The following is a 12,267-nucleotide window of genomic DNA, read 5'->3' as shown; positions in this document are numbered from 1 at the left end:
TAGTAATGTGATTTCAAAGTAAAGCATTATTAAATCTAGGTTGTTTTTAATGAAATATTGTAACGTTACATACCAGAGTGCATCCGCTCTATGATGATGGATTGGTGTGGAGGAGGCTGCAAGAAGTGAGATGCCTGGGAAATGGCCAAAGCGAGACCACTACCAAGGGGGCTCTGTAGCATAGAGAAAATCATGGTTATAGTTTTAAAGAAGAAACTTTTGCTATTTATTGCCAAGAAAAACTTGGTGGTGAAATAGATGTATATTGCAGTTCCGGACTTATTCTGGTACACTGTGCACTATTCCTCCAGAGTTACATAACAGCTATCATTAAATAACCAAGCTTCATGATGCATGTTACTAACCGGCTTGACTTTCTGTGTGTTCTTGTGTGCAGCCAGATTGACAGGCCCTGGGTCCATCATGGAACCTGGGAACAGGTGAGCAAGCTCAGCACTGAAGGCTGCTGACACCGCCTCGTTGGGCGGCGTGAGAGGAGGGGTCATGAAGAGAGGTGTGGTTTTAGGTGTCGGGGGGATGACATCAGAGGGATGAATAAAGAATCCTGGAGTGGAGGAGGGGTTGGAAGGCACAGAGTTGTGGATTGGTCCCACACCAGAGGCGGCAGCGGCGGCTGCAGAGGTGGTCTGATGCAGCTTGGCCTCCAGCTTGGCCTTCTGTTTTGAGCACAGACAAAGAGTAAGACACTATACGCTGAAACAATGGCTAACTCAGTTTGTGGTTCTTGTGAGAAAAAGTCAACAATAAAACCAAAAGAGCTTTCTACAGTGTAAAATGAATCTGTAACATCAACTCAGTCTTTCACCTGCTGCTGCAGCTTCAGCAGCTGCTGCTGTTTCTCTTGCAGGACCTGTAGCTGCTGCTCTGCCGACACCATGGCGTGTGACAGCGACTGGAGTGCCACTTGCGCAGCAGAGCTCAGAGCTGTCGATGCTTCACCGACTGTTCCAGTCGACAGGCCGCCCACTGCCGGGGTCACGCCGAAAGTACTCACTGGGGTTTAAGAGTTACAGGTTCAATGACCAGGTCCTACAGTGAAACTTGAGCCACAAAATGACATCAATGAAAGAAAATGTTTACCAGTAAACATGCTTGTGTCATCTCGTTCCACACGTGTGCCATCACTGGTGGAAATACAGGTAAAGTGCAAAGGCTCCACCTCCAGGAGTCCTGTTAACGCTGTGAAGCTGCCCTCTGCTGCTGCACAGCTGCTCACTTTCCCATTTCCTGCGAGACACAGAAACAAACATTCACATAAACATCTGAGTGTCTCATTCAAAGCTACAGAATGGAGCTTGTGTCGAATTAGATCTTTTGTTTTTATTTCAGGCCCTTTTCTGTCATCCTCACTCTCACTCACTGTATCATCAGCAGCAATGTATCACTGTGGTTTCTTTATTAATATTAATCACTGCTTTGGCCACAGTCTATGGTCTATGGATATTCATAGATGCTTTGCATTGACCATTTATGGTTGAATGTGGGCGTGTACAGGGCGGACTTTGAGGCAGATCTACGAACATTTCTAGGTGGACATTTATAAAGTTAACAGTACGTTCAGGTGTGTGTGCTAAGTCATGGATGTAGATAGCATGCCAATAATGTGGAATGATGATACAACCACTTCAAACTTTTGGTCTAAAAAAAAGGTCAAGTAAAAACATCAACCAGCTTGCCAAAGTAATGCATATTAACAGTCAGATTAACCCCACGTTAACATTTACTCCATGGCAAACCTGGATTTCAGAAGAGTAGTAATTGAGGAATTGTTAAATTGTATCTTTAATTTATATATTTTACACATTAATTTGGTATTTGAAAAAGTACCAACCATTTGAAGTATGTGGCAACAATGGTTGAATCTTGAATCTGGGTCTTGTCTGGGTACAGACTTTAAAAAAATGTCTGTCTCACTTTTCTTTATTTCTTCTGCCCTTTCCCTTCGTCCTCTTTTTTCTATTTTTATCTCTCCCTCCCTGAGTTCTTTCTTTCTTTCATAATCCATGTTCCCCTGACCTATGGAGGGGAACAAACACTTAATATATTTTTCAGTGACCATTGCCTTGTTTTCAGTGCTTCATTCAATAAAATAACAGCCTAAATGCATTTCTGTAAACGAGACTCAGGATAACTTTGTTATAAGAAATGAGTCTGTCCCGGGATGTGAGAAAAGAAGCAGAATGTTTCTACAGCAATAGAAGAGTTTGTGTGGGCCATTAGCAGCAGTCACGTTACTTCAGTGAGGAATTAAGTGTGTAGATGAGCTCAGGTTGCAGTACAATAGTGACTGAAAGACATGAGACGGGATAAGAACTGAGTTAACCCAGCCTGGACATCATAGATGGAGGAGAGATGATTTGATGTTCAGTTACAATAATCATAAAGTTATATAATATTTAGCATCAGATCCATTCACTCAGTGAATGTCTGATGCATCTTTACTAACCCTAACCCTAACCCAGAGAGCACATGTTGAAAAAAAAAAAACACTAACTGGATACCTGCAAGGATGTCAGAGAGGTCGATCTCATCTGATTGGACGCCGATGCTGCTGTTGAAGGCATTCTTACAGGAGGAACCACTGACCTCTAAGTCAAAGAGCACCGGGTCAAAAGGAGAGCTGTACAAGCCATACCTGGGGGGATATAGAGAGTGGGGTGAGAGGAGAGGCTTGTAATTGGGAAAACTGCCTTATTAGGAGAACATTCATGTCACTCAGGAAGAGAATCATTGAATAGGTACCTGGTCTGCAGCAGTGCCTCCAGTGGAGTGAGGCGCTCCTGCAGCTGTCGAGAGATGGCAGTGAGCAGAGAGGCGCAGGTAGTGCTGCAGCCCGCCAGGTCCTCCTCCTTTACATAGTTCAGTAACACAAAGTACCAGAACACTGAGCCTGAAAGTAGACAGGAGGGACAGGTCAGAACATTTAAACACAAGCCATGGAGGAGAAACAGGGGATAGGAGCAATGGGTCATTCTGTTTTGCTCTTTAGTTACTTACCACCTGTTGCTGCTGCAGGCAAGTAAGGCATATTATCAAGCAGAGACTTTAGAAGACTCACACCAAAGCCTTGTTGACCTGGGTCTCCTTTCCCATTGCTACAGCAAGAAATAAGACAACATTTTCAATATTATCTCCACATAAAGCAAAACATTATCAAGAAACTACCTCAACAGATTCTCAAAGTTCCTGGAGTTGGTACAGACCTAAAAACAACAATGTTACTTGCCTTATACAAAGGGCAAGAAAGCGGGCACATTTGTGGGCTATGCTCCGGCCAGCCTCGAAGAAACACACTCGTACAATATCCGTTAGCCGTGTCCGGGTTTTTATCAGAAGACCCTCCTTTCCCTCTCTTAAGCTAAAAAGAAGAAACAAGACATATTACTTTTCTAAGTACAAAGTCAAAGTCACATAGATATCCTGGATGATACTGGTTTACTTGCTGTGTGCTCCGACTAAAGTCCTACCTGCAAGGTCCGTTGGTGAAAACCCCGGCCAGCCAGCACAGGATGTCCAGGATGAGGCTTTGAGCATGCTCAGTGGCCGCGCTGCCCTCTGACAGACAGAGCGCATCCAGCAGATTCTCATGGAAGTCTGGGAACTGCAGCATGGCACAGCGTTGGAGCCTGAAAAGCAGAGAACCACAAAGAAGGTCACGTCTAAAGTTATCAGCTGCAGGGTGTGCAGCAAAGACTACAGAACCTGATGTCACGTGATCTGACCTCTCTTTGGGTATTGACGTCTTTTTGAACCTTCTGATTGTAACTGAAACTTCTTGCAGTAGGTCACATCCTCGAAGGTTTTCTACTTTCTTAGAAGGTGTTTGTGTCTCCGTCTTCACTGCAGAAACCTTGTCCTACACACACAGAAAACAAACAGATTAACAAGCATGATTATGTATCCGTAGTGTCACTGTAACTTAATCATTTCCGATTTAGTTTACACACCTAGTTTTCCACCATTCGGAAATGAGATGGTTCGCATGTCATATTGTTCAGGTTGTATGTCATCAGGTTGATGACACATCCTTAAATACAATGTTCCTTAGTTACAGGCTGAAAACTGGTGGAAATGTGTGGTGGTTTACCACCAAGGTTTAAAGAGCCTGGAACAACCACTTAAGCAGGTGGGCTTCCATAATATGTTTGCATCTCAAACAAAAGGACATTATTACATTGCCTGCTAAAGTGGCCAATCTTTATTTTATGACATATTTGTGTATTTTGAGTGTTGGTTTACTTAAATGAGTTCCATTTGTAGCATCTACTGTACCATGCTGTGAACGGATCCGGTCCAGTCTACATCCAGGACATGGTCAAACGTTAAACCCCACCCCGTTCACTCCGCTCTGCTTCGGCCAATCAGCTCGTTGCTCCCTCACTGCGAGCTAAACACTCATCAACAACACGACTGTTTTCCGTCCTGGCTCCTAAATGGTGGAATGAGCTCCCCACTGACATCCGGACATCAGAAAGTCTACACATCTTCCGCCGAAAACTTTAAACATACCTCTTCCGACTTTACCTTGAATAAAAAAAAAAAAAAAAAAAAAAAAAAAAAAAACACTAACAACTTTTTGAAACTAACATTTTACTAGCACTTAAATGGCACTTACTTTGTAGTTTTGCTTTATTTGAAGAAATTGTACTTTCTTGATTCTTGTCGTCCTTGGTATGTACCCTCGGGTTTGAATGCACTTATTGTAAGTCGCTTCGGATAAAAGCGTCAGCTAAATGAAATGTAATGTAATGTAATCTACTGTCATATTATGTAGAGGATTGGCTCTGGACATGAATAAAAGATGTTGGGCAGAAGTTAGCTGTCAAACCTAGTGAGTTGTTTTACTATATTGAGACACAGTCCTCTACACCTAAGACTAAGGCCAACAAATTTACAGAAAAACCCAAATGATTAATCATACAAACTCTCATTTTGTGACTTATTTGTCCTTTTATCCCAAAAAAATAAAAGATGGATAAAATATTATATGAAAGCTAAAAATGGTATACTGTTAGCGACTTTTTTTCAAGTAATCTGCTGATAACTTTAGAGACTAAAATATGACAAAAAACGAAATGTATTACTTGGACTAAGTATAAATTTTAATAAACCACAAACAAGGACAGTCTGGACTGTAACTGCCTTGCAGAGATGTTGACGTTCATCTGACGACCATGGGCGCAGCCCAGGTGACAGATGTTGCTTTGTAAGCCATTAGTGACATGAATTTGATTCTGGCAGCCATGGGTAGCCAAACAGGCCACCTCATTCTGGACCACATATTACACCAAGTTGGCACAGTTTTAACCCTGAAAAATGTGATCCGTTTCTTGATTGAGAAAAAATATTGTGACAAAACTCAAGACTGAATTTGTACCTTGGAGGCCTGAGCCCGTTGCAGTAGTGTGGACAGTGAGTGCGCTTTAGTGCCCTGGGGTTTGGCACTGGGCATTCTAACCAAAGGCCGGGGACTTTCTTCCATGCCCTTGTCACTCACTGCTTTAATGTGAACCAGGAAGGAGCGGTACTTTCCTCCTGCCATGCCTACAATGCAGGGACGAAAAGGACAAGTGAGAAACATTGATGCATTTACAATTCCATGGATGATTGTTACCACTATTTAGTAGAAAGTTGTGGTCAGGTCAGTGACAGACTGTGACTTCTCACAAACATACAGCGAGGACTGTTATTACCTTTGACCAGTTTTTGGCTGGTGAGGCTGAGCATGCCTGCATGGCCAGAGAGGTCCAGGCCACTAGCCAACCACACTGGACCACACAGGATATCTTCCTTATGGTCCTCTAGGAATGGACACAACATGGACCCTACGACAAACATACAAAGCTCTACTTTACACATAGTACATAATACACACATTTGACTGTGTTGGGAACCTTCTGCCCTCTTAAAGATGGAGCAGGAAATGTGAGACGTCATGGTTGAATATTAGAACATGTTAATGACAGGTGGACAGTCCTTGTCTGTTAATTGAACACAGCTAATGAAAAACCAGTGACCATCAGTGTTGGTCAAGTTACTTCTAAAAAGTAATTAGTTACAGTTACAGATTACTTCTCCCAAAAAGTAATTGAGTTAGTAACTCAGTTACCACATTGTTAGAGTAATTAGTTACTCAGCAAAGTAACTGTGGCGTTATTTTTCATGTTTTATAACACTGTTACGTTCTGTAACATCTTTAACGTCAAAGATGTTTATATTAACTGATTGAAGAATAAAAACACTATATACAGTATTTTAGAGCATTTGGTATTTATTTTAACTCAATAGATTGTAGCCTGCCATATGATGCATAGAATTAAAAACATATAAAAATAAATATTGATGTGTTGAATGTGTGTAAATAGCGTGTTTATGTTTACGGGGCCGCCATGGTTTGCGGGCTCAAGCACGGGGATATGTGGGATTGATGTGGGTTTTGTTTAAATACACTTATAATACGCAACCTTTTTGTGTCGAATTCGTTTATATTTATATTTATTTAATTAGGGATTAGACCGATAACAAGGTCATCGGTCCAACCAGGGATCTTTCGTTTATAATAACTTGGTCGGGCAGCGCGCAAGGTACACAGCGGGTCGAGTCCGCCCGTGTCCTTAAAATTAAAAGCGTAGAGCATTTCCCCTGGGGTTTGAACAGGGTGATTTGTTACAACCGCACGCTTCATTCAACCAAATTGTAGTAACGCGCCACTTTACATTATCAATAACGATAGCGGCGTTGTAACGATGACAAAAGTAATTAATACGATTACTCCGTTACTGAAAAAGAACTCCGTTAGTAACGCCGTTATACTTAAACGCCGTTACTCCCAACACTGGTGACCATGAATAAGATTTCACAATAACAAATTGATTGTAAGGGAGAATTAAACCCAGCTGTGTTCTCCTTTATGTTTGCATAAATTCATGCTTTGTAGCACCAAAACATAACTGCTGATTAAAACATAGTCTTTATACTACGGTCAGCATTGTAAATCATGTGACCCACTGAACACTGGGCTGTTTGTTTCGTTAGAGGATCTGAAAAAAAGATCTGTTGAAAAAGATGAACCTGGCATATAATTTGCTGCAAGGCAGGACAGTGTCATACTGCTGGTTTGGTGTAGCCAATCAAAACCATGTTGACTCACATCCCTCATTGTTTATTTGTCACATGAGCAGTGCATATCTGCCACACAATGACATCTGATCAGCCTTGACCTTATGTAACACAACTTCACAAAGAAACGTATAGAAATACATTTTTAGTAAATGTGATAACATTTGATTAATTATTCTTAAATAATGATAAGGCAGTGGTGGTTTAAAAACACTTTAAATATTTGAAAGGGTAACAGCTATTTGCTGGACAAATTGAGGGGGTGATAACTGTCTTTCAGAAAAAGTAAAAACAAAACTGTAATACTCAAATAAAACAGATGTAAAACTAAGCAGACTAATTCTTAACCTGATGTCTCCTCTATGTCCATGAACTGGATGTCCTCTGTGAAGTCATGCAGCACAGGCTGGCCATTCTTCTCCCCATTGGCATGGAGGACACTAGCGAGGGGAAAGGAGATCTGTCGGTCCACCGCTGTCTCTGTTAAAGACATGAAAAGTAACAGTTAAACATAGGCACTTTATCAACATCTCAGTTCAGTTTAGTTACTTGCGGAAAGAGAAAATACATCTTTTGATACAATATCACGAAAAGTCCATGCATATGCTTGTTCAAAACACTGTTATTGAGGAGAACAATCTAGCATCTCAGATTAATGTTTGAATAAAAATTCTCACCACTGACTTTACCCAGCCCAGGAGCCTTGTTCTTCAGTAAAGTGATCTGGATCTGAGGAATGTTGACTATGTTGGCATTCAGGACAAATTTGAAGTCCACGTGGCCAACCATGCAGGCTTTTGGCAGCACAAGCTCAAACACATGCTCGTCCCAGCTGGAGCTGCAGAGAGAATATGGGTCACCAACTGCCTCAATGTTCAAATAAAAGTCCCCTCCCTTCCCACAAAGGTAAGACAACTGTCAATGTAGAATTTACTACTGGTATTTGCTGTTTGGATAGATGATTTAGTGTTAAAGATACCTGTCACTCTGAAGCTTCCAGGTGCGAGTGTGCTGGGCTGCATCTCCATGGTGTTGCTGGTGGAGGTGCTGCGGGTGGCGTCGCTGCTGCTGCTCCTGCTGCACCTCCACCCAACATGGCGGCACTGTGGCTGAGAAGCGGGGGATCAATGTCTCAAAGCGTGTCAGCTCCACCAAGGACATCAGGCTCTCCGTGCTCAGCGGTTGGTCCACCAGGAGGTCCACTCCTGCACAAAGAGCAGCGGCTCATCAGATTAAACGTCACAACAGTATCACAGAGAGGCAAACAAAGTAATGAATGAGTGACTTGTGTCAGTTCTACCTGTGATCCCTGGGCTAGAAGGGTTGGAGGAGGGCTTGGCCCCCTCAAGCAGCATTTCAGCCCCTTTAGAAAGGGGGCCATCAATAAACATGTCTCCGTCATCTACATCGTCACACACGCCTCCAATTTGAAGGAAATGAAGTTCTCCACCTTCAGAAGAGAGTAGAAACAAAATGAACACCAACAGATAATTAACCTGTAGGCACTGAGGCAGTACAACATGGGATACAGTGTTACATGCGCTTTACACACCACGGAAAGAATAAACATGTCATATCCTGTGTCCGTCACACAATGACGAACCACTCCCACTAATGAAGCATTAATGTCCACACTAAGTTCAGACCACATGGTAAAAAATGTATGTAAATCGGATTAAAGTTGTAAAATGAGGCTTACCTCGTTTTGACAGTAGGTGGTGCTATCACTATAACTACATACAGATTAACAGATCTGTTCAGGTCAAAAACACTAATTTCTGTCCAGATCGTATAAATCTTGCTGGAGTGACGTTCACTCCAGCGAGTATATATATATATATATATATATATATATAAACATCACAATTCCGAAACTCCACAATATCCACGTTAGTCGGGCACATACCATCCAATAACAGTTAATATTATATAAACAGTCTTAAAAAACGAATGTCATAACAATTCTCATAACGAGTGTGTGTGCGTGTGAGAGAGAGAGAGCACAAGAGAGACAGCCTGCCTACTGCCCATCACCTGAAGTTCTTAATGTTAACTTGTATTTATAACTACAGCCTATAAGAGGTTTCTGGTATGACTAATGTATTACCTTGTTTAAAAATACCAGTACTATACAGTATGAACACCTGAGAGGTAACAGAACCGACAATAGGAAATACAATAAAACAAAAAAATATGGATGAACCTGTGTGAAAACAGTTAAACTCGACCTTGTCGTCCTGGTAGTTAACAATGTTGTTCTCTACAGGGAAACAGGTCCAGAAATAACACACTCACCTTTAGTGCAGGCACAAAGGCGATCGGTCCCAGAGCAATAGGTAACTGAAACAAAGGGGTCTGTCTCCTCAACTGACCCCTCCTTCTTAGGTGGCTCCACCTTGGCCAGGACCTCTAACGTGGACAGGTCCAGAATCATAATGTATCCCGCCCTTGTGGTCACCACAAGGTGTCCCAGGCCTGCCACCTCTAACCTCTTGCAGTCTTTGGGACTGGGGGCAGAGGTGGAGGGACTAGTGACAGTAGCGCTGCTGCTGGTTGTGGCTGCTCCACATGCAGTCCCAGTTCCAGAGCCAGCAGAACCTGCCGGGGCCGTTCCAAACCCAGACAAGCCTTTTTTTGGAGCAGAGGGAAGCGCCTCCTCAGTAGCTTCTTCGCTGTCATCTTCCCTGCCATCCAGCACATCTGGAGGTAGCAATATATGAGAGGTGATTGCATCACAAGGGTCCCAGATCTGCTGCACCTTCACAGGTTCGTCATCCAAAGTGACAATACGGGTAGAGTAGTTGAGCTTGTAGAGGGCTAGGTAGCCCCCTCCGCTCCCACCACTTGTGGACCTCTGTTGTTGCTGATCACCCGGGGGCAGAATGAGGGGTGTCTGAGGCGGGGAGTCCCCTGGTTGGTGGCCTTCCACCCCGTTGGCCACTGGGTGTAGGGGATCTCCCTTGCGCTGACTGCAAAGGGCAGAATGCAGGCGGTTGAGATTGTTGAGGGCCTCAACTTGATTTGTGGCGCTAAGAGATTCAGCGCTACATGGCTGCAGGCTGACTAGAAGGTGCACACCATCCCAGCAGGGTGTTATTGAGTCCACATAAAGATTCTCCTCTTCCAGCTGTTTGGGCAGCCTCAAGCACTGCACCAGCGATCCGGGTCGAGGTGGGGCAGAGACACTCGCCGCAGCCAGTGTGCTCCATTTGTCCATGTGACCGTCTAACCCTGCCAGATTATTTGCTGCATCAGCAAACTGCTGAATGTAGGTGATTGGGGGATCCTGAAGAAGAAGCTGCTCGTGCGTGTCAAACTCCATTTCTATGATCTGTGGCACAGTGAAGCCCTCCTCATGCAGGCCCTTGCTCATAAGGTTGTTCATTTGGGCAAACACCTGCCCTGAGGATTTGTCATCCACATCTCTGATACTGTACAGCAGCAGCACAGGTATAGTCCTGTGCACAGCCTGCAGAGAAGAAGGGCTTGGAGGATGAGAACCTGCTAGATTAGAGAGGCCCTGCTGCTGGGCTGCAGTCTGAGGATTGCAGATCTCTATTTCCATGGGACCTTGGTCCTGTACAGGCCCAGAGTGAAAGGGCTCAGGGCCCTGAGTTCTTAGTTCTGTGGTCCTGCGTGTTGTTGCTTGGGCTGTGGGTTTGGGTCCAGCCATTGGGGTGCTGGATGCTGAGCGATAGCTGAGCAGGCCTCCGGCCAGTAGGCAAGGGAGGGGAATGTTGTGGTGGTCGGAGACCTTATCTTTTGCTTTGGCCTGGCTGTGGGCCTTGACTTGTTTTAATGAGGGGTTGGCACCCAGCTCCTCTAGGTCCTTGACCGTGTCCTCCAGCACACTGGCAACCACCTCCCACTGGAGCTTCTCTGGCTGCTGGAGCACACTAAGCGCTGTCACTCCTAGGCTAATGTCCATGCTCTCCCACAGAGACTGCTGACCTGAAATGGAAAAAGGAAAAGAGCTGAGATTTTCCTTTTCACACCACAGTATGAGTGATGGAAAATACAATTATAATAAGCAAACTAAATCCATTCATACAAATATGGATCATTAACAAGGTAATAACAAGTGCACCACAAGCGTTAGATTACAAAATTTAAATTAAAGTACCTGTTATTGACTCTGATCGGGAATGCTCATCACTATCTGAATCCTCCAACTGGTCATCACTAGAAGAGAAGATGTGGTTAGGCAACATGACTAACATGACGCAACCCAAATTTAAGAACTGTGATGAAACAAATTACTCTTTGCAGTTGTGCAAAGTTTTTCTTGCCGTTAGCGTGGGATTAAAGATCATTCAATTCGAGGGCATGATCATCAAATTGAGGATGTATTTATTAACTCTTTAACTCTGCAGGTAAATAGACATGATATCTCATCACTATGAAAATATCTTTTTAATGAAATGTAACTGGTTTCCTGCTGTTTTAGTTTCTTGCTATTTTTCTTGATTTAATCGCTATTTTCTTGACAGCTGTGAACTACTTCATAAAAGAAGAGATATTAAAAATACAGAGGACTTCACTTGCTAAAGTGACACATGAGTGACAGTTCATTAATCACTGAGTTTGAGCTGATAGATCACTGAGTAACAAACATTTCATCTACAATCACATTTTATTTATTTTAAATTTAAATTCATACTCCAACCGTCATACAGAGTATTTTTATGCTAAACAAAAATAAAATGTTTGCATATTAAGTTGTAGAAATATTGTCCCAAGATTCTATAAATATAAAAGTACCATGACCTTTTTAGAAAACTGGCATCGACTTAGTACCGAAGTATCGTTTATTGTGACATCCCTATAAACTATTATTTGAGAGAATTTTCCATTTGGTGGGATTTTCCATCAAAACAATTGCACAAGTTGTTGATGTGTGTATAGTTAATGTGGGTGCCTCACCTATCTCCCTCCAGTTTTGGCAGGTCAGAGCAGGAGGAGGACTCCTCTAGCCAGTCCAGAGTTGGTCTCCGAGACTCTGTCAATGTCTGTTGGCTTTGCTCGCCTCCACACAGGATCAGCTGCCTCAGAATGGCAGGATCGTACGGGTTGATGTCAAACTTCAAATGCACCTGTTCATCACACAATCACACACTCGTTAATATG

The 12,267-nt window shown here is 43.1% G+C and overlaps 1 protein-coding gene across 6 annotated transcripts in view; it reads right to left on the bottom strand.

Annotated features, from left to right (window-relative positions):
* birc6 (baculoviral IAP repeat containing 6) overlaps positions 1-12,267 on the bottom strand; it is a 97,053-nt gene that overhangs the window by 72,295 nt on the left and 12,491 nt on the right. For 5 of the 6 annotated variants that reach the window (XM_062401490.1, XM_062401495.1, XM_062401494.1 and 2 more), the window contains exons 8-26: positions 12,064-12,233; positions 11,264-11,322; positions 9,436-11,091; positions 8,441-8,590; positions 8,120-8,345; positions 7,818-7,978; positions 7,489-7,620; positions 5,715-5,846; positions 5,399-5,565; positions 3,744-3,877; positions 3,489-3,647; positions 3,248-3,379; positions 3,019-3,116; positions 2,764-2,911; positions 2,523-2,656; positions 1,102-1,248; positions 827-1,014; positions 366-677; positions 74-173 (exon numbers count right to left, since the gene is read on the bottom strand). In XM_062401490.1, the coding sequence (XP_062257474.1) occupies positions 74-173; positions 366-677; positions 827-1,014; positions 1,102-1,248; positions 2,523-2,656; positions 2,764-2,911; positions 3,019-3,116; positions 3,248-3,379; positions 3,489-3,647; positions 3,744-3,877; positions 5,399-5,565; positions 5,715-5,846; positions 7,489-7,620; positions 7,818-7,978; positions 8,120-8,345; positions 8,441-8,590; positions 9,436-11,091; positions 11,264-11,322; positions 12,064-12,233 (4,405 nt within the window). The remainder of the gene's footprint in view (positions 1-73; positions 174-365; positions 678-826; positions 1,015-1,101; positions 1,249-2,522; positions 2,657-2,763; positions 2,912-3,018; positions 3,117-3,247; positions 3,380-3,488; positions 3,648-3,743; positions 3,878-5,398; positions 5,566-5,714; positions 5,847-7,488; positions 7,621-7,817; positions 7,979-8,119; positions 8,346-8,440; positions 8,591-9,435; positions 11,092-11,263; positions 11,323-12,063; positions 12,234-12,267) is intronic. The other variant, XM_062401492.1, reaches the window with a different exon arrangement.

Source organism: Platichthys flesus, chromosome 12, assembly GCF_949316205.1.
Source record: "Platichthys flesus chromosome 12, fPlaFle2.1, whole genome shotgun sequence".
In the NCBI taxonomy this organism is placed as follows: domain Eukaryota; kingdom Metazoa; phylum Chordata; class Actinopteri; order Pleuronectiformes; family Pleuronectidae; genus Platichthys; species Platichthys flesus.
This window is presented reverse-complemented; position numbering and strand designations above follow the sequence as displayed.